General features: G+C 39.4%; 2 protein-coding genes across 4 annotated transcripts in view; both read right to left on the bottom strand.

Moving 5' to 3' along the window:
- Nucleotides 1-50: 50 nt before the first annotated feature.
- Nucleotides 51-3,440, bottom strand: LOC112571711. The gene is made up of 3 exons (XM_025250932.1): nucleotides 3,408-3,440; nucleotides 2,538-2,698; nucleotides 51-480 (listed from the first exon to the last, which is right to left on the bottom strand). The coding sequence occupies exons 1-3, from the start codon at nucleotides 3,428-3,430 to the stop codon at nucleotides 353-355; spliced, it is 312 nt and encodes a 103-aa protein (XP_025106717.1). The 5' UTR covers nucleotides 3,431-3,440; the 3' UTR covers nucleotides 51-352.
- A 740-nt stretch (nucleotides 3,441-4,180) lies between these two features.
- LOC112571709 (forkhead box protein P1-like) overlaps nucleotides 4,181-22,364 on the bottom strand; it is a 58,963-nt gene continuing 40,779 nt past the window's right edge. For 2 of the 3 annotated variants that reach the window (XM_025250930.1, XM_025250928.1), the window contains exons 8-15: nucleotides 20,683-20,898; nucleotides 20,115-20,421; nucleotides 19,546-19,622; nucleotides 18,533-18,634; nucleotides 17,574-17,698; nucleotides 15,548-15,611; nucleotides 15,023-15,162; nucleotides 4,181-14,548 (exon numbers count right to left, since the gene is read on the bottom strand). In XM_025250930.1, coding sequence (XP_025106715.1) covers nucleotides 14,371-14,548; nucleotides 15,023-15,162; nucleotides 15,548-15,611; nucleotides 17,574-17,698; nucleotides 18,533-18,634; nucleotides 19,546-19,622; nucleotides 20,115-20,421; nucleotides 20,683-20,898 — 1,209 coding nt within the window. In that variant the 3' untranslated portion in view covers nucleotides 4,181-14,370. The remainder of the gene's footprint in view (nucleotides 14,549-15,022; nucleotides 15,163-15,547; nucleotides 15,612-17,573; nucleotides 17,699-18,532; nucleotides 18,635-19,545; nucleotides 19,623-20,114; nucleotides 20,422-20,682; nucleotides 20,899-22,364) is intronic. The other variant, XM_025250929.1, reaches the window with a different exon arrangement.

Here is a 22,364-nt window from a genome sequence, read left to right as displayed (position 1 = left end):
CCGCATCCTCCTAGCGCCGGCTCTGGGCTTGTGAGAACCGATGCACATTTTGTGTCAAATTTGGGAGTAAATGGTTGAAACCGGAAATCGTGAGCAGGGATAATGCCGGTCGTCAGCATCATTCATCATGCATCTGTCCAGACTTGCCGCCTGTTGCCTTATCCTTTAACTCCATTAATACTCTCTGTTGTCCGTTACATGTCATTCGCAATCTCGTTGCCCCTCCTCCACGACACGACGACAGGCTTACGGTGACCTCCGCCCCGTTGCCCTTCGACCTACTCGTCACGATCAGCTGTAGTTCAACGTGGCGCATTCTCGCCGTTGCGTGTCGCCCCACTGCCTGCAGCCGTCAGTCCGAGTCCAACCGGAAGCTGGGGTTGACGAACGTGGCGGTATGCGCCACCTCGTCGTACGATGGAGGTGCCTCGTACGACTCTCTGGGCGCCGAGAAGGGCGATCTGTTATACAGGGGTTCGTCTGTGAAAAAACAGAGAAGACAATGGATCAAACACTGACCTGTTCGCTTAGGTCACGATTCATCTGCAGGGTCTGAATATGCAGCAACAATGGTTGTCCTGGATTTTCTCAAATTATCCCTGGCTAACGATTTACCCTTTCTTCGTGAATACTTCCCCTGTAATAGAGGAGCAAGTAGTCTCGGGAATAAGCGTCCAGATGCTGCGAGCTTTGCTTTAGCCCTATAGCCGTTCTGATAAATGTAGCAAAGATATAATAGGAAAAAGTAGCATAAAGCAATATCCACGGGGTCTGGACACAGCTCATAACCATGGAGACAAGACGCTTACCTCGGGTTTCCCCAGTTTATCCCTGGGCAACGATTTGCCCTTGCTTCATAACTACGGTTTCAGGGATTACTTTTGTTGTCAGGTGCTGGTCTGGCCTGCTCTATCACGCTGAAGAAACTACTCAAAGCAGGGAAAAAACAAACCCAAAGGAATGATCTAATCAGGTTAATACCTGTGCGGCTGTTGTTTATCGTCTGTCAGTAAATACAGCATGATGTGTGAGAGATAAGGAAAAAATGCCTTTCTTTCTTAAGTTTTCTGCGGATAGGTTAGTGGCAGGGGGAAGAGAAGTGAGGGAGGGAGCAAGAACAATTTAGTAGCTATGTAGTTTGGGGGAAAATGGAGCTTTCCTGAAGTCATTTCATGGCTTTTATTTTGGGTTGTTCTTTCTCAATTTGTAAAAGATAACTTTAAAAGATATATTGTACACAGGATGGATGGGAGTGCTGTGATAAAGAAATAGTAAAGAATACAGAACACCTGTGAAGAGAGTGAGGGGAACTAGAATGTTTATCCTATGTTTGATATGTCAGATGCTTTAACCTACTCGTTAAATATTCTTTAACACTAATTTAAATGAATGAGACCCTATATTTAATGACACCTATAAGATGTGAATGTATATATCATTGATACTTCCTAATTTTCTCAATACCCCTGGAGGGCGACAGAATAAAAGAATCTTGAATCTTGAATCTTGAATCTTTTAACACCTTTTTTTCATCTTACTTTTCATGCTGACTCAGGTTTATTAACCCGTCTTATTTTATTGGTTTGTTGGTCGCTACAGTAATTTATTTGATTTTTTTAATCATTTGTATTGCAAAATTGACTGTATTTTCGTCGTGATGTTACGCGTCTGCTGCTTGTTTTTGCTATGCCTGAAGTAAGGGGAGAGCACCTCGAGAGCATCAATTCTACTTGCTTCCAAGATTAATGGTTCCTGCTCTTGTGCATCAATGGCCGCGGTATGCAGCACACGATGTAGGTTTCTGCACTAGCCTGTCACTATTTTCAAGTCGCCGCTAGTGACTAATTTTCCCATTAAAACGTATTTAATGCTCTATTGCATACCATTACCACAAACATGGGTCGAATCTCCAAGCAAGTGCGTAAACATTTTTGTCTTTGAATTTTTCCTTCACTCCTTTCCGTCATGGACCACCAGTACTGAGCGATCGCTTCTTAAAAAGTGAAGCATTTATCTGCCTTTTGAAGTTTGGCACGAAATAGTTCATAAATACGATAAAAGGTATCGTGATTCTTTGCGAACGAAAGTAATTATCGCTGAATATTTTCTTTCTCTGATTCTCTTTTTGTCTCTCTTTCTCTGTGTTTGAAAGAGTGAGTTATAATCACTCCCTGAAAAAAAATACATTTATCTTTTCTTATGGCTTGTTCATTATCTGTTCTTTGTGAGTACACTCGTTCAGAAGTGGATGAGTGTGTGAGACAGTGCGCGCTCACACGTGCGTGTGTGTATGTGCACAGGTATGCAAAGTGTGTGATCATGAATATGTTGGTGTGTGATCGTGCTTGTGCGTGCTCATTTGATTATGCATATGTGCGGCTGTGCATGTGTAAGTGTGTGCGCGCAAAGTAGACGGCCTGATCACAGGTGACTAGATGGGCACTCACTGTAATCAGAAACACTTGCTGAGCGGACTGAAATGTGTGCATACAGCTAACCGCCATTTTCTCCCCGAGCCAACTGTTCTCAAAGCCTACCTGCTATATACACTGTAGCGATGGCAGGAGGTAGGACAAACTGGGGGCTCTGCGGGGGCAGAGTAGGTCCGCGGTGACCCCGGCAACACATGCACATGAAGAGGGTCAGCACAGCAAGCAACACGATGGCGCCACCAGCCAGGCCCACAACCACGCCCACCCTGAATGACAGAGAGAATGTATTGGAGCGGCAAACAAAAAAAAAATTTCCTCCTCGTTAATTTGTTGATATTTACTGTTCTTTTATTTTGGTGATTCTAGAAAAAAGGGGAAAACGAAAAAAGAGAAAATCTATCGCTGAACCGATACCTACATGCATGTACTCATGCTAACACAAGCGCAAATCCAGACTGTCTTCATAACGATGTAAAGCTCTTCTCTCAGGCAGCCTGCTTCATTCAAAAGAATGACTTTGTCCTACCCGGTGGACCATTAGAAAATTCTCCGAAGACTTCCGTAAACTTTTTCAAATTCTATCGTGTTTTCGCCTCCCGCACCTGTTTTCTAGCTGTCCTATTTGCTCATTTAAGTTAATCGATGTAACAAATAATTTACAGTTAGGGTCCTAAATACAGCCACTTGAAAGTATTTCAAAACCATGTCCACTGCCTACAAATAGACAAATGGATATTACAAATATTAGGAAAGAAGGATTTCAGTTTTAAGTCTGACACCTTCACAAGAACGCCGTCTTACGGAAATATTCTGAAACCAACCTAGTGATGAATGTCCAGCTTATCAAACATTTCGAAACCTAATTTAACTTATGAAGGGAGAGTAATTCAAGTCTTTGTTTTATAAACATTTTTTTCTACTTCAGTACACTTGGAAACAAGTTTTTAAAACAAAGAATTAAAACAAAAGTTTTACCTTGCTGCTTCGAAGCGTGCCATACTAGTGATGTACTCCCATCATACAACGCGATGGCCAAGGTATCTAGCTCTCCGTCATATTGTGATTTTTCTTTTTAAAAAGAGGGAAATAAAATGAAACTCCAGGACACTTTTATCTGCTTTTGTTTTGAAAACCAGCATCGTTTAGTGTGTTCCCTAAAATAAGTCTATCCCCTCACAATACCTAACCTCCTTTCCTCCTTTCGTGCATTGATGATGAGACAGCGTTTTCACGGACAGGTCAGAGGTCAGACGAGCGGGATACATTCGGACTGACCCCAAGCTGACAGACAGGTGACGCGAGGGACAAAACTGCAGGTGTCCATTGTGCAGCTTGCGCGTGCGTGCGTGTTCTATGGCTGTTTGCCTGCTGTCCAGGGGCCACGCTGCGCCGTACAGGGCTTGCGGCAGCGAACTCAAAACTAAGCTTGCCTTTCAAAACTTTTTCTTGAACGGCCAGAGAAAGGCGTTTGAATATTATGCGGTCACGCACGTCTTGACAAAGCTGAGCTCAGCGGAAGGTTCTACTTTTTTTTTTTTTTTAGCGGTGATGCTCATGACAACCGCAGTCACCTGCCACATTCAACTTTATCGTTATGGTTGCCATAGTACATCATGAGCAAACCAAAGGCTGCAATTTTGTGCACATCCATGCTCTCAGTTATAATCAGCGCTTCTGCCCTCCCTCCCCACCCTCTTCCCTTCACTCCAACGCAAACACACGCAAAGACAAGCGCACTTAGCTTCATAAATATTTCAAAAAGTCTTTTTATTTTCTGGGTTTCAAACCTGAGGTACAGTCTGGTGAAAGTACACACGCACAAATGCAATGACACCACTATGGTACAACGTATGCCTTGGTCCTCTGTCAATGAGCTAATACAAATACAAACCCAAAATGAACATGAATGAAAACTTTCTTAGGTTATTTGAACAGAACATGGAGGCACAATACTCAAGACTAAAAATCACAGGGTTAGGTAGTTGTTGGGGAGGGGAAAAGAGGTAAAATTACTTTAATCCTGAAAGAGATCTTAAAATCGAGTGATCGTTTCCATGTACGCCAAATATATATATATATGTCTACATGCACCTTTTCAGTTTCATAAAGAAAAGTCACAATGCATGTCGTCTGGTATGTAAATCAAATCGATTTAGTATTACTGATTTAATCGGTTTTTGTTTTAAAATGTCTGTCCTTAAATAAAAGTGAAATATGACAAATTTATTTTACTTATCCTATCGTTCTCTTGTCTGCATTCTTTTGTTTGTCATTAATAAATTAGTCACGGATGTTTCAATGGCCTACTTTTTACTGCAGCATGCTTCGGTGAAGTACCTTACCTGTATAAATTGCCAGTAAAGTACCTTACCTATAATTAGCCGGTTCTAATAAAGTTATATAAAAATCTCCATCAACTTCTAAATTATGCTTTACCATACTTCACTACTACAAGGGAAAAAAAGAAACAACTGTGCACACACTACCAAAAATAAACTTGTCTGTCAAAACTTACATCTATATCAAGCACACACAATAAGATCCCGACATTAAAAAAAAAAAAAAGACACGACTAGACTCATTACTCTCAAGAATGACATTTCAAAAAACCCCTTACAAGAGAAATGACCAAAAAAATATCTCCAGTGACAATTCTAACATTTCAGTGTCCTGGCTATGCAGCCACAAAAGTCGCACTAAAAAGTGCTTCAAGTTAAAACAGCACATCACATCATAGGAGCCTTCTTAATGTTCAAAGTCACAACTTTCAATCTACAGCAAACAAAGTTACTGACACCCCGGAACCCAAAATTTGCACCAGCAGCGGTAACGACAAGTTGGTTTGGAAGTACTCTTGCTTTGGGATCCTGGTTAGTGACAGCACTAAAAGTGATCAGCAAATCTGTGTGTCTAGGATAAACAACAAAAAACCCCAGATATGAGAAGCACTGTAACAAAGACGTAGGGTGTCATTTATGCATTGCTCAATTTAGCGGAAAAAACATGGAAGCATTTTTTTATCTTGCAGTTCTTCGTTGGGGGAAGTAGGTGGGTATATAAGCAGAGGGGGAAGAAAAAAGTATCGGAGCAGTCAGAACAGACCGAAGATATCTTGCCAGCAAATAATGATAATAATAAAAATAGTCCAGAACAAACTTCTAACATTACCGAGAAAATGAAGCCGCGAGAAGAAAAGTATGTAGCAACAACATTCCCATTACCATGCCAGACGAACGACCAGCCGTCATTTCTTACCTGCACGCGCACAATGCCAGCTTATATATATAATTAAAACAGACCTTGTCATCAAGTTGTCATAGCACAAGCGTCGCTAATAGTGTTCTCCCGTTTGCGTCTCTTCTTCTCGTGTCTTCTTGCCTCTTCCGGTTGCATGCGACCACCTACCCTCCTCTTCTTCTCTTCTCTTGGCATCGCAAGCAAAGGCTCTCGCCTGTCTGTAATGCCCGATCACGATGTTGAAGAAGCGATCTCCATGGAAACAAATCAAATCATTTTAGCCTTACGGTTCAGCTGCGACACACAAGCAGCCTGCGATGCCTTTTATTCACGATTATGTAACCGCAAAAAGACAAAGAATGAGAGAACTGTGTCAAAGAGAAAAAGACAGGAAGTGGGCAGAGAAACAAATCTGGAACACCAAGTGCTTGAAAAATAAAGCTACTTTTTAAGCTCATGTGCTCTAGTGCTCCCCCCTATACAAAAAAAAAAAAAAAATCAACGACAGTCCGTGAGCAAAGCGCAAAAAACTGACCCGAACCTAAAAAAAAACCACGACAATACATGTGATATGCACTTTAAAAATGTGTACCCTTTTTTCGAGATGAAGACGACAAAGCTCACAAAAAACCCGAAAGTAGATAGCCAACTGTGACCTTCCGCGCCACTTAAGAAAAACAAAAAAAAAAAGAACACTTATCCGGGATGATTTGCAACAAGCTAGCCTACGTGAATCGACACCACGATGATCTGTATGTTGACGAAACAACACTAGAAACGTTTATTCTTTCCTGTCAGGAACGGCCAGCGACTGATGACCGCTCGACTCGTGCGTGAGTCAGAGAGAGAGAGGATGAGGAGAAGAAGGGAGACAGAAGAGCGAAGGCGAGGGAAAGAGGCGTGCTTTAGCAAAAACTAGTGATGGACCCCTGCTGTGCACGTGCACGGTGACTGCAAGGATTATGCAAGAACAATGACACGCAGATAAAAAGAGGTGAGATGAACCACAACGCGTCGAATGTCATCAAACATGTAATGTAATGCAATTTTCCGAGTGTAGGGTGGGAGAAAAACATACATGTAAAAATGAAAAAAAAAATGCAAGAAAAAATCAGTTAGGAAGACATTGTTTTGATTTTCTTGTCAAACCTTTAAAATGTTTTATACATATATATTTATGTATATAGGTACATGGTACAACACTGAACACAGACAGTGCATGACTAAAATAGACATCAGATCTTTATGCATCCTCTCTGCAAAAAATAGTTGTTTTTTTCCTCTTCAATACCCATTCACTATGTACAATATATGAGAAATCTCTCTCACGCGAGTACGCGCGCGCGAGCACACAACACACATTCTCTCACATAAAATCTGATAGCACACCTTCAGGGTGCAGCTATGCTTAGTGGGGTGTGCTCTATCACTGTACTATTATGCAAACACAAACTTAGCATAAAAAACCTTCCACTTAAAACCTCAGCCTGTGATCTGCCACGATGTGGCGGAAGCCTTGAAAACAGCAAAGGTGGCCTGTGCCAGCATTTTGTTCCATAATCAATGTGGGGGCAAGGGGTAACGGAATGAAACAGGCCAATTGGGGGCATGTGTGTTATACGAAGAAAAATAAAGACACATATCTGCGCACACAGTCTGTTCTCACATTTTGGCGCAGTCTCCCTCCCTCCACCAAAAAAAAAAAAAAATTAAATAAAAATAAAAACACGCATCTGTTTCTGCATGCATAGCAGTATGGCTGGACAACGATGTATGTTTCTTTCATAGAATGATAAAAACCTTAACTACTAGGACGACAAAACTGTAGGACACTTTCCACGTGCATAAAACACTCGACACCATCCACCACCCTCCTTTTCGTGAACAAGGCATGATTAAATATGTCACTAATAACAGAGCAAAAACCAACAGTTCATATAGGGGGAGAGAGATAAAAAAAAAAAAGGTCTCTCGTACAGACGTCGAAAGATGTATGCAAGACGGAACACATGTAGCTGACAAACTGCACTTCACACCACTTGCACCTGAGGCGTGAAACAGGCCTGTACAATTAAACTTGTCCGAAGAGAGACTGATGCATGAAATAACACAACCTGAATTCTCTTGACCTTAAGTGAACTCTCCACTGAAAAAAAAAACTCAAACACCTGGCATCAAGAGTACCAGACCTAAAAATGTAAAGCTCCTTCTTTTCGGTCTGGTGACTTGTGCATCGCAAAGTACCTGAGTTCACCAAAGTCACTGCAAGCCACAAATGAAGCTTGTCGGCATACACTCACAAAAAAAGTGCAAGAAAAGCATTTCCTGGAAAGTTTCACTCCTCCTTTCCGAGACAAAATCTAAACATTCATCAAGTGATTGTTGGACACTTGTACATGAAATATCTCAACTGATAAAACACATGCAGCTGCATTCAACTACAAAGAGCTCTCCATCACGAGTGACAGTAATGTGTTCAACAAACTGTGACAAGGGCAGCAATCAGTCCTGACTGTGACCTTGACAAACACCTCGTTTGGTATTATCATCATTATTTTTCTTATTATTTTTATTATTATTCATAACGGTGAAGCATAGATTTCACTGTAAAAGACTTGTCTAAAAAGCAAACAAAATTGGCATCTTTACACAACTATGCATGACACTCTTTTTGTTGCAAATTACACAAAAATGTTTCCAGACTGCATCTAGCACAAACGGCGTTAGTCCCAGTGTTGTATTATCCTGGAATGACAACAACACGATTTGAAACTTTCCCCTCAGTCTGACTGGACAGCTGGGGGAGACATCATAACATTTGAAAAAAGAGTCTGCTGACAAGTGCAAGAGTTCTAAGAGTCGAGGCACTACGAGGCTAGATAAAAAGAGGTTCTGTGTTGAGGTAGACAGGCAAGGCTCTACTGGTGTGCTGTGGCACACACAACACCATGCTGCATCAGATATGTACAAGGTGAATCAGTCAACCCATGTAACAGCTAGGCCGGTGTGACACCAAACGATCAAGCATTTCAAATCAAACAACAACAGCATGTTCTCGAAAAAAAAGCGTGTGGGTTTGCTCTCCCCTTCTATACCCCCTCCCTCTCCCTCTTGTCCACAATTAACATACCTAGCAGTCATCCACCTAAAACTGCAGCCTGTTCAAGACAAAAGTGTAACAAAGCGGAAGCAACTCTGATCAACAATTCTTGGTGTTGGAAGTAAAATTTGTAATTTTTTTTAAAAAGAGAGAGATAATTCACTTCTCTTTTGAAGCTATTCCTCTGTTATCAGCATCCTGTGAAAAAGGAGGCCTATGTCAGCCACTCAGCACAGTGCATTGGCCGTGCCTGTGCACAGGTATAGTAATGTGTACATTATTTAAAAGTGCAGGTAATGGCAAAAAATAAAGATAAAGGATTTTTTTCACAGGATCATATAACCCACATAATAGTCTGCAGTAAGACGTGTTGGGGCACAGAACACCACAGAAGACAATTGACAAGACCAACAATTGCTAACCTAACAGATATAATATGTACAGAAATTTGGAGGTTTGGACAGCAAACTGCCTGTCATACTTTCACAAGTTACTACCTCAAATGAGGGGTGGAGACAAATTTTAAATGAACAGCAGTAAGATGGGCCAGACATGTTGTTTGGCATTTTCGATATCCCTTCTAAGGGTTTCTTTTTGAACAAGAGTTAAATTCAAAAATGTCCAATGAGATCTATATTTACCTACACTTTTGCATCATCATGAACATTTTGAGTTTTTTTGTGGTTTTGTTTTAAAAAAGTCGTCTTCATGTGACCCAGCTTCCCTTGATGCCCTTAAACTGTTCAACGGAGAGAGTTCTCTTAAGGGGTGGTAAGAACTGTTGATTCTACCTTTTATGTCTACCTTTCAGCAAGATTTTTTCAGAAACAAAGCTACTTTAAACTCTTTCCACACTTTTTTTTAGCTTATGACTTCAGGCACATCATGTTTTCACAGATTCTTACACTTAGAAGGGATTTACCGATGAATGTTTACAATTTTCCTTTAAACAATTTCTTTCTCGATCACCTCATACTGCAAAAATAGTGAGGTTGGTTAGGGATCATTTATGAAATTTTCTGATTATTTGCATTTCCTTTGAGTAATCTTCTCCTGACCACATCTAGTTTAGTGGAGTTTAATCATGGTAAGTAGTTCTGGACGTTTCTGACACCATTTAACGTTCAGGACCCACCTAGCTATTAAAAAAAAAAAAAAAGACCCCCCCCCCCTACCCACTTAGGTAGGGAGTAACCGTAATTCTGTACATAAGAAAGGAGGTCAAAAGTAGACAAAATTTAGTACAATTTTTGTTGCTTATTGCTGGCATTTTGTCTAGTGATATACATTCCTGAGAAAATATAAGGCAAAGAGAAGATAAACTAAAGGATGGCAGGGTTTGTCCTTCCCTCATCCATATATGTTTTATTAGAAGTTTTATTTTTAGAGGCAGATATAATTATTCACTAATAGATCAGATGGAAAACAAAATTCTGCAGGCATATAAAAAAATGTATAGCAGATGTATAGCTGGTTAAACAAGATGAATCTATGCATGCTGCTAGGGATGTTCATTGGACCTCTAAATGATATCTAAACAACCAGATAATGATTAGAATCAAAAGCTACTCAATAAATTTGCCCAGCAAGTGTTACAGCAAGTTCAGTGATAACTAGCTTTAGAGGAAAAAGCATTTTGCTAAAGAACTACAGGCAGAATATGAAGGGATTTAAGTTTGTTAGCTACTAGAGAAAACAGCTAGATCATCAATTATTTTGGATAGACTAATAGAAAAGGCTAGCATTTAAAGTACCATGAGATCTGGTGCTGCATGGAAAATGACAGCTTCATAACAAAGTAAGGTCAAATAACCATTGTTTCCCATGGGCTACACTGCCTGACAAATTATAACATTTTAAGAATCATCTCTTTCTAAAGCAATATAATTAACAGTGAAAGATGAAAGCAAGACTCTCATTCTACTCTCCAATGTTTAGCCTCTCCCAAATATAATCATAATCAATTATAATCAATTGCAGAATCAAATCACAAACAAAAAAATTACTGCATGGCTTAAACAGGCAACATTTTTTATACTGCTCTTGTACCCACAACTTTGAGAGTACAGTAATGCCCACAGATAAATTCTATCTGTCCACAATAAGCAAAGGTGTCTAAACAGATGAACAGGCAAAGTCACACAAAAATATGTCATAAAATAGTCTGTGCTTTTCCATGTATAATTGCAAAATTCCTTGAGACTTACTGTTTGACTATTGCAAAACACATAAGCACATATACACACGAAATGCACATCCACCTGCATGCACCTACACATACATCCACTTGTAACCGCACAAATGCACCCACAAATAGGACAAATCAGATGTGTGAAAATGAGATCATCAAAATGTGCTGTCCACCTGTTCAAATTTATCGGTAATCTTTCAATGCAGAAAACCATTTAGCTTCAAATAGGACTCACACACTGCAGCTTGCTATGTGCAAGAACTGAAAAAATATTCCATTAGGCTGCTTATTGAAACAAATCAAACATTACAAATCACGTCACTTAACTTATGCTTCTTAAATTCACAAATGGAAACTATTAAAAAAAATGTCATCACACTAGCAGTGGCAACATGCCACTTACCTTTCATTAAAAACACTCAAGACAATGGAATATTCATCAGAGGTATGTCCGATTTAAGACTTGCAGATGCATGTATCTGTGATGGTGAAAAGTCCAGCAAATTTATCCAGTAAGTGTAGTTTTAAATATATATATATCTTTTAAATAATAAAATTATACATCTTGCTCAACTCTTTCAAAATCACTCTTTTTGTGTTAATGCACTGGTTCTCTTATTAAATTAAAATTCAGTGAAAATAAAACTACATTAGAATAAAACTGCACATCAATATAAAATTTAAAAAAAAAAATAAAACCTGGAAATGTCTCTTTTTTCAGTCCATTATCCACACAGGTTATAGCATAATACAGCTGTGAGACAAAACTGGACAGGATAGAGAAATCCCTACCCAGTAAATCTAACACACATAGCATATTTGAACAATTCAAATGGTTCATTACATGGGATCAACACAATCCAAAATACACTGATTGCTGTGGGCATATATGACCAAGATATTTGCATAACTGCCATTTTGACACTGGATGTATATTAATGAGAAAAAAATTCTCTGGCAACATAATGAATGAATGAACTGTGATTGGACAAATAAACCATCAAATCCATGGCAGGGTAAAAGAAAGGGGTCTATATCCAGAGCTGAATATGTGATAAATGCCTGACCTCTACCCCTTTCATTGACCTTTTAAGCCATAGAACACCTCAATAGTTTTAAGGTGAGGATTTGACAATAACGAACAAAACAGCATGTTCTAATTCTTGTTCAACAGCTGAAACAACACAGGTGTCACACAAGTTGATTTGCAAGATTTTCAACATAATACCTGCTACTTCTCATCAAAGTGATCCATCATTTTACTCCTTCTAATCTGAACACACAATAAATATGCTTCACCATATATGGAGATGCCTTTGTGGTGAGATGCAGTCTGACCAGCACTGCATTTAGTATCACTGACGTCATCCTCAAAATCACTATTAGTCCCTCACTGTCATCCACGGCTAAGTTGTTCATTCTTGTTAATAAGGGCTGTGTTACAACTGGAAGACACAGTGTTTCTAAGCATTTGATTCCTTATTTAAAAAAATGTTATAAAGCATTTGCATCTGTCTCATTGGTATCTCCCCCCCTACCACCACCAACAAAAAGTTTCCTACTTTCAGTAGCCAGCAGAGTTAGAAAACAGAAAATCTAATAATGCCTTTCAAATTGTGTTTTTCTTTCTGGCTTTTGTCTGCAGTCTTATCTTTCATCACATTCTTGAGAAAGACAAAAGGCTTCACAGATTTAGGTGGGTTCTCCCCATCAACAAGCCAGTTGCAAAATGACCAAATAATACCTTATTTTCTTTCAAGAGGTTGACAGCAGAGGCTTTAATAACAGGGATCTCCATAGTAATGATGCTGCAAATCCCTACCTTACATCTACCGCAGCAGGAAGATGGGGGTAAAAAACCCAAACAAGGCCCTCCATATTTCTGTAATGTCTATTGTGACTAATCCTCACACAATGGTTGGTTTCGATACTTTGCTATTTCCACCACACAAAAGAGAAAGGAAAAAGTCTCTAATGCCACTTAAAAATAAAGTTCCCTTGGGAGGTGACAGCTTACTTTTTACTCCATTTTTATCTGACTTTGCTTCATTACCTCCCCTGCAATATGCCTGCCCTTGTGTCCAGCTCTATCTCCTCCCCTACAACTCTCCATCTTGGGTCCTGTCTTTAACAACTATGTTCACAAAACACACACTATTGCATGTTCATGAAACTGCTGTTATTGCTGGCTTGGTAGAAATAAAGAACCACAGTAGACTGAGAGGTAGGTGAAGGAGGCAGCATCTAGAATGCAAGACCGTGTCAGCACACTGCAATGAATAATTCCACACATCTATTAGAATCAAAAGTCTAGTTCTCAAAGACAACATGCAAATCCTTGGAATCCATGAAAGTTGTAAAAAGTACCATTTCTTCTGTACACAGTCCACAATTAATATTACTGCTCAGCATCTTTAGAAGTTTTAAAAGCAAAACAAACCTGGGATCATTCCATCTAAACTATGTCAACTGTTACAGCAACTGTAATAGGGGAAACTGCGGAACACCTGCCTAGCAGAAACCCTACACATTAATACAATTCCTATTGAGATCATTTTCTCTCATAAATTAACATCTTCCGGTGTCCTATAGTGGGACCCCTGACAAACTGTTCAAGTGTACATCTTGACATTTATGCACATCGTATTCTAGCTCCAGGATTGAGGTGCCAGGCCCTTCACAGACACGTTTTGATTGTATGCTGCTGTTATTGGCATGTGTTGGGGTAAGGGAAGATACAGCCCTCCCTTCTTCTAAGTGTATGAAATAAACACACTGCACCTATGCTAGGACAGGGGCCTGCCAATGCATCAGAAACTGATGGCTGAAGCCATCTGGGTCTGCAGGACACTAGCAGCGCATGGAAGTGGGTGAACAGCAAAGCCTGCTAGGCAGTGGATACAGGCTGTAGCTGAGAAACAGGGAAAACAGGTAGATTGTCCACAATGTCATCTTCTGCTTCCAAGCTGGGCTGTGCACCTTCCATGCCAATAGGCTCCACCTGCTCTTCCTCCTGCTCAATGTCTGCGCCTATGTGGCTGAAGTGGCCTGGCCCATAGAACCTGCTTTGCATATCCTTCACTTCATTGTGCAGAGGCATCTGTCTGTTGTGCATAACCCCCTCCTCCTCTACTCCTCTTCCTTCCTCCTCCCTCCTTCCCATGCCACCCTGCATGTCCTCCTGAAAACTCTCCTGGTCACCCATGCCCGGCAAGCTCCTGCCACTGCAGCTGCCTTCATCCATCTCCTCAGCATGTCTTTTGGAACCATCTTCGTGCATCACGTCCTCTACTGCCACATCTTCCAGAAGACCTGCATCCCTATCTACCTCCTCATTCTCGCTGGTAATCAGACCCATATGCCCTGCAGATTTTGAGGCTTGATGCTCATAGGTGTGGACATTCTCATCCTCATTCCTGGAACGGTTGGTACCTGGTGTGGACGGGGACAGTGATGAGTGGCGAGGTCGTCCATGAAAATCGCTGCTTGAAGGAGGACCCCTGATGAGGTGGGGGGCCGTCAAGGAATGTATGGGTGTCTAGATCTATGCCTGCTTCACGCTTGATGCTCATTAAGAGCTCTTCATCCCTGCACAATGTCCAGGAAATATGAATTACATGTTAGCTTAACAAAAGTAGCTTCCGAGCTTTTTTCTCATAATTAAATTTCATAATAATACCACAAAAAATCTCAACCGGCATCTCAATGTTTATAAACCAACAATATCGGATATACGGAAAAAAGAGACAACACAGAATATAGAAGCTTTTCTTCCTTTTGCAACACTATCGTGCACATAAACTGATGATGAAGTGCAAATTTCAGTTGGACTGCTACTGACCAACAGACTTATTTTTTGAAAATTTCCTACTCGAGAGCTATCTGCTGTTCTTGTCAGGGAACAACTGCATTCAAAAGTAGAATTCTCTGAAAAGTTACATATCTAATATTTTATTTCTGACATGGCATCACAACTGAGTATATAAAAAAAAAAGGTTGTGACCTTAATATGCACACACACACACACACGAACACACAGATCTTATGAAGTGATCTGTTTACCCTATGGAGCGTGCCATGGCAACAAGACCATCATGACTGCTTGCAGTAACAGATTTAATGGAGAGATCCTGGGCGGTGTCCTGATCTAACAGCTGGCCACCTGAAGCCATCAGAGCCAAACTAGCATCCCCTAGTGCTGCCTGCAAAAAGAAGTGCAAAGTGCAAAAGAGAATGCAACAAAGACTCTTCTGTCTCATGTGGAACTGCCTACAGAGTTAAAGATACAGTACAACATTCGGCATCAAGTTGGTTTGCTGGCCCATGATGTCTAATTAAAAAATGGTCTGACCTCTGATTGGCAAATTTTGTGACAGCTCACAATTCAGCTCTAAATCTTATGTTTTCATGTGTTTCAAATGACAGAACCACCACCTAATACACAAGAAAAGTGAAACCATGAAAAAAGGAAAGTAAAAGGGCTAGTGTCTAAAAATAAAATTGCATATTTTGAATACCCCTGAGACTAAAATGGAATCACAACTACTCAGTTGCACTCCAGTAGAAATGACCCTAGTCAACACATACCCTGATGGTGGCGTTGATAGTCTCATTGTAGGAAGCTGGGTCACTTAAAGATGGGCTCTTTATACTATGAGAACAAAGGAGTAAATAAAACAAATAAGAAAATTGGATCTTCAAACACAAAATAACAGTCTTTCAATTTTGCACTTTTGTCCTACTGACTGAAAGTTAATAAGAACAGCCCATACACTGGAATAATGTATCAAAAGCAATGTACAGTAAAACTCTTAGAATTTCAGCTGTAATGTCTTACAAATAAGGTATACCTTTTCTGTTATCATCACTAAAGTGTAAAACTTGTAGGTTGTTTAGCAACATGAACAAATAGGAATCTCCATAGATAACTTTCAAACTCCTTCAAGAAAATGCAATTATTCTGATTACATAATTGGCAATTTAGTTATTTTTAAGAAAAATCCAATGAAGTTTCCTATCTGAAACTGATAGAAAAATTTACCTCACTAAAAAATTTGAAAAGCACACAAGACAACAATTATGAAGCATAATAGTGACATACAGTACAAGTTCTCTCCCTTTATATCTAAAGGCTCTTCATTTCTCATTCATCAATATCAAAGGTAACATGCAAACTTAGTTCAAATTAAAAAGCCAAAATTAGATTGCATAAAGACTTGCCCAAACATAAAAAAACATGAAACCACATATTTTTTTAAATCTGATAAAAGTTATCAGTTTTATGTTCTCTATGGACAACAGCATATGACAGAGGATAGAAACTGTAACTTTACGTGACAGAACCAAGTCCATACAAACTAATTACAAAACTAATATAACACTCCACAAATTGGCGATACTGCTGAAAGCATCAGTGCAAAGGCAACCTGTAGTGTTTCACTACACAAGGGCACTAAAGCTAGTAAATACAGATGAAAGAAAAGGCATAAGTAGGCAGGAACACAAATATTAAATACTGATATATATAATCACTGCTGCAGGTTACTGCTAGACAAGAAGCAAAATGAGCTGAAAAGCATAATAATGATAACTTTCCATCAACTGCCCACGTAACAAATTACACAGTGCAGGCATCAAATCATGAAGTGGAATCCACAACAACGAAACTTCTTAGACACGAAAACTTGAATAGCAAAGGCTACTAAACTGTATGCTCTGTAGAGCACAATATACCAATGCATAATGGTATATATGTAAGGGATGAGGGCAGCAGATACATACATAAGAGACTGAAGACATTGGGAATCTGTGCACAGACTGCCTGACACACCACTAACTGGCAAAAGAACTGATATTACAAAGTGATATGCCATGCACAGTAACCATAACCATGGAACCTATACTCAGAAGATCACAAACGTGGAGGGGGGTAAACAAAGTGCTTACTTTGCCCATTCAATTTCGTGATATTTTCTTGGACGTCCCCGCGTCAAATGGCGCCGCCTTAAAAACTCAAAGTCATCCACCATCCAAAAGGAGCCAAAATCGTCCTCAAACCTTACAAAGCATTTATGCAAGGAAAGGTTGGTGCGAATAGCATTCTGTGCAGCAGCGAGGAATGGAAGGAAAAAAAAACAAACAAACAGGAGTGTAAGACAACTCTTGTCAGCAGCAATACCAACACCAGTCACAGCTGATCTGTCAGCCTTCACCTAAAGGCAGACCACTCTTGCTACCATGGTCTCGATGTGCAATTATTTTTCATTGCTGCTTCTGGCCTTTGTTTAGCAGCTTGATTATTATCACAGTTCTATATTACTTATACACATAAGTCTATTCTTTTAACTAAAATATTAAATCATTACAATCATTTACCTACATCTCGATGCATTTATTTAAATAAAAATGCAGAACACTATTAGTGTAAGTTCTATGACTAACCAGGCTCAGCATGAATAGTCTGCAAAAGGCTGAAGGCCACAGAGTGTCATTTGAAAAAAAATGTTAACAGGACAGACAAGAAGCAACCAAAAGGCTTAAATGAGGGGGAAAAAACAGGATAAAGAAAAAAAAAACGCCGATCACCAATGTGGACAGAAATTAAAAAACCTACCCGCCACTTAATTTCTGGGGCCTGCGTTTGTAGAATTCTACCTCGTCCACAGTCCAAACGGCGCCCTTAACGTTCTCAACCCTCATAAAACATTTGTGCAGGCTAAGGTTGTGGCGAACTGCATTCTACAGAAAAATAAAATGAAATGAGACCAAGTCAGCTACAAAAGCCACAAAATTAAAACAAAACAAAAAACTTAAAAGACAGTTATTGCTAGAGCTAATAACATGAAACACATAAGAAAAAGAAAATATGACACAAATATTTTTTCAACTTGTTTAAAGTTCACAACTGCATGTGACCATTCAAACTTTTTTCAACCTGACATTTACACTTGTCAACCACATCAATCTTGGTGGGAAAAGGCACAAACTCGGATCTTAAATCCCTGATAGAGAACTGCTAAAGAAAAAAACATCAGAGTTGTCCTTCATTCCAACAATTCACAGCGACTATTTCAATTTTTTTCAAAAATATTTTACTACAAAGAAAATTTTTTTACAAACCTCTTACTGTTTTCCTAAGCTGAACTGAACTTCATATTTTCTCAGATGAGGAATAACTTAAGACAATCTTTCCTTTACCATAATCATCTTACTAATTCTTTTGTAACCCAAGTTTTAAAAATACCCTGATACTTGGTAGTTTTTGCATGTCAGAAATATACTATTCTTTGAGGGGGAGAAGGGAAGGGGTTGGAAAAGCAGATTTTACAATACGTAAGATTTTTGCACGTTTACGTAGACATTTGTTGACCCATAAATGCCCAGAGATGAGCAAGGTTTGGGCATGCATGTTTATATCTGAAAATATATATATGACCACATTAGCATCTGTAAGTGAGAGAGTGATTGAAAATAATAGTGTGTGAGTGTGTGTGGATGCACGTGCTTATAGTACAATAATATTAACATTGCAAACAATTTTTTTTAAAACACAAAACCTGAAAAGATATGTACCTTCCATGTAGCTTCATTTCGACGGAAGTAAGCAAAAGTTGCCTGAAACCACTGGTAGATTTCGTTGAGCGTCAGCTGCCTGTGGGGTGACTCAACAATTGCCTATTAAAAAAAAAGGGAGGAAAAAAAAGAAAAAGAAAATTTAATACTAACAGAAACAGAACAAGGTGACTATTATTGAATATATGTATTAGCAAAAATCCTCCAAAAAGTAGAGAGCACTGTGACAATGTCAAGACGCTCTAGAAGGTTCAGAATGCCAAATCTTTTATTTTGCCAATAGAAAGGGAGGAGGCTAAGGTAAATGGTTTGAATGTTTAATGGTAGTGAGAGTTTTGTCCCTTCACCTAACAGGCTGAGGGGATCAGCTCGCCTTCATTTTGTTTAGTAGTCATGCTTCAATCTGGATAAAAGCATTGGACTTTCGTATTTACATGTGCTTCTGCTGTGTTTTCTTCCTCTTCTGGTTTGCAGCTGGACTGTACATAATGTTATAATTTTTTGGATCTATTGGCTGGATTTCACTCCGCCGTGCTTAACTTGCTTTGGTAGGGGCCTTGAGCAGCAGTGAATAAACTGAAGTGATGATCAACCTTTTGCAGCTTCATATGATAATATTTCTTCATATTCTCAAGATTACTTATCTCAATATTCTCCTGATGTCACTAACCTTATTCTCTGGAGTCGTTACTGTTAAATTTAAATCTGCAGTGATCACCCTTTACTGCTGGAATGCAGCAAGTATTTACATTGTTCTTTGTTCTACATCTTTGTGATTATTTCGTGACCTTGTTCAGTGCAATGAGTCTGCCTTTGCCTGAGATTCTGTGCTTTATACAATCTCACATTATTATTATTATGTAAAACAGAGATATTACATTACTGTCATAGTATAATAATACAACTACTTGTCATAATATTCTATATCACCACCAACTATCTTTTTCTTCATAACTATTTGTTGTTTATTTCTGAAACAAAAAAGGTGGAGGAGTATAGCAAGGCTAACTAACCTGACGGATCAACGATGCGTAGGTAAAAGGTGGTCTAACGTCTGTGGTCTTATAGAATTCCCTGTTTCTCTGAATTTCTGTTACAGAGCAAAAATGGGAATCAGACATTCATAGTATAATAAACGTATTCAATAATGTTCTAAAATATTCAAAAGTCAAGAAAATGGCCAGAAAAATTTAAAACAAACAAAAAGACCACCCCATGTTGACGTCACTTTCCATTTAAACATTTCAACTCCAAATTTCCAGCATCATATGCCAAATATGCAGTAGTTGTTACTTCATTACTACACAGCAAATTAAAAATGAATCCATAATGACTAGCAATTTTTGTTATGGTACAACAGGTCAGTTTAAGAAAGTACTCAAATGATCCATACAGAAGTAGTTACCCTTGAACAGCAGATATACACATGATTACCACAGACATGCAAGAGAAATGAAGATGGCAGAAGGCAGGTATATTTTTCCTAGATCTCATTCAGATTATAGCTCCATTGGTCACTGGCCAGAACTTGTGTTCAGGCACTATAGTTCCCCCATTCCCTCTCTACCTTACAAACTCCCACCTGTTGATATAGGTAGATTGCACTTGTCTGATACCCGTCGTCGGATTGGACCACCCCCACAAGAGCTGCTATTACTGCTGCCACCACTGCCACCACTGCAGCCATTGCCAATGCCGATACCAGCCAAGGTGCTGTGCTGGGGCAAGAGACCAACACTTGGTGGTGCCTGTGCCAGTAGAAGAGAAGGCTGGCTGGAGGGAGGCTGGGGAAGTGGAACAATAGGGGACGTCACCATGGTAACATTAGGAATAAAAGGAGATGCTGTGAAAGGTGGAATCAAGGTGTGCTTTGGCAGCAGAGGAGTCGTCTGAAATAAGATATAGGTATGAAATTTCACATGTGAATCAAAATAAAATGACTGACTGGGCTAATAAGCATTTTACATTCACAACTCTTGGTCCTAACTGAATAGAATGCTTACATTTGACATTTTGAATAATTATTTCCCATGACTACTCAGCCAGCCCTATTTGGCTGATTGAGGAACAGAAGAAAACCCCATGAAACAACAAGAAAAGCAATCAAACTAAAATCTCGAAATATTCTAATCTATCAAGACCTTTCATACCGGGTCTGATTTTGGTTCCACAGGCACCTTAATTGGTGAAGGTAGAGGAGGGGGCACAGGTAGAGGAACAGAGGTAGGAATAGATGATGACGATGTGACCGACAGTGATCCAGCCGAAGAGGTAGCCAAAGAAACCGCTGTGGAGCCCGATACACCTGGAGGTTTCATGTGAAGATGTTGCATCATTGCTTGCAGAAGCTCCTTCTCTCTAGTTAGCTACAAAACAATCAAACTAATCAATACACAATTTAGCAAACATTTTATCTTTCACGGATTTTTTCAATAACACACTTTATGTTGTCAATTTTACTGTTTCTGTTTGAATTAGTTCTGTGCATGTTTCTGCATAGGCTTGCTGATGTGGTACTGTTGATAACAGTAATACAGCACTGTTCTGGAAAATGTAATTTTTTCCACCCTAATTCATTTGAACATACCAATCAAATATCATTTTTGAGAGCTTTTCAAATACAAAGGAGCCTATTTTCTTACTTCTGCAGTAATTGTAGCAGGCAGTGAGCTTACATCATTCACACTGTATAAAATACTGAGAACAAGTGAATACACATGTGCATAGTGCATGTACATGTGGGTGTGTCTGTGTCTGTGTATTTTTAACCTATGATGGAGGAGTAGGTAATGTGAGTGGTTGCCTGCAGAACTTAGGAGCAGGCTGAAAGCTCCCCTGGGCTGTGACTAGTAAACTCTACCTGCTGCTTTAGCATATAGACGCCTGATTTAACAAGGTAAAAGATCGCAGAAGGAGAGGGCTAGAATCACTTTCCACATGCTGAATGCTTGACACAGTGAGCCACATACAAATCACTGCCTCTAGTGCCACTAGGAGCAAGTGTTGTCATACAAAAAAGCCATAAGAAATAATTTTAAATAGCATTACCCCATCATTTACTTCAAGCAAACATACAGGTTGAACTAGCTCTAATGCATGATGACAAGTGAGTGCCCCAGAGGTAAACAATAAATACCATGTTCCAAAATTATCTTGGTATGACAGGGAAAGTTCCAGAAAAAAGGCTTTGAATAATTAAAGTCTTGAAACACATGTTAACAGATAAAAAACAAAACACATGCAACACTGAACACTGAATTTTGGGCTGGTCTTCAGAAAACACTCTTCACATGCCATGTCTATCTATTCCTCTTCGTGCATCAGGTTGCACATAAGGCATCACATGCCATGTAAAACTCATCATCTCCATTTCGACACACCCAATCCCTCAGTAAAAAGGAGTCATAGGATTCCTGTTCTTGTACAGCGGTAAACAGAATGAACTAGGTAATTAAGCAGAAATCAAGAACAAAGCCTCTCAGCACTTGCACACACACCCCTGTACATGTGAATCTTTAAGACAGAAATATCAGTCAGAAAGGGGGTAAGCTGTGGTGGATGATGTGCTGTGCATGCCACAGAATACATGTTCTATAAAATGATTATTTTTTTCAATTCTGTCAAGACCTTTTAGCTAGAAGTTAATGCGTAGTTTTGGTAAACAATCACACACACGCGCACAAAGACAAGAAATCACAAATCTACAACACAGAAAACAGACCCTCAAGAAAAATATCAATACTGCATGCTTTTGCTGTCTTTGCCAACTCCTTAACCTTTGAAATGTACATCAAATCTGTTGACTTCTCTATTCACCACCTTGGACCCACCC

Source organism: Pomacea canaliculata, linkage group LG9 (genome assembly GCF_003073045.1).
Source record: "Pomacea canaliculata isolate SZHN2017 linkage group LG9, ASM307304v1, whole genome shotgun sequence".
In the NCBI taxonomy this organism is placed as follows: Eukaryota; Metazoa; Mollusca; class Gastropoda; order Architaenioglossa; family Ampullariidae; genus Pomacea; species Pomacea canaliculata.
Note: the sequence above shows the minus strand (reverse complement) of the source record. Positions and strands in the feature narration are given on the sequence as shown.

Excerpts from the sequence above, each read along its gene's own strand:
- LOC112571711 (XM_025250932.1), bottom strand. The coding sequence starts at position 3,430 with ATGGCACGCTTCGAAGCAGCAAG. Across the intron at positions 2,699-3,407 it reads GCACGCTTCGAAGCAGCAAG|GGTGGGCGTGGTTGTGGGCC; the intron begins GTAAAACTTTTG and ends TCTGTCATTCAG. Across the intron at positions 481-2,537 it reads CGCTACAGTGTATATAGCAG|ACGAACCCCTGTATAACAGA; the intron begins GTAGGCTTTGAG and ends GTTTTTTCACAG.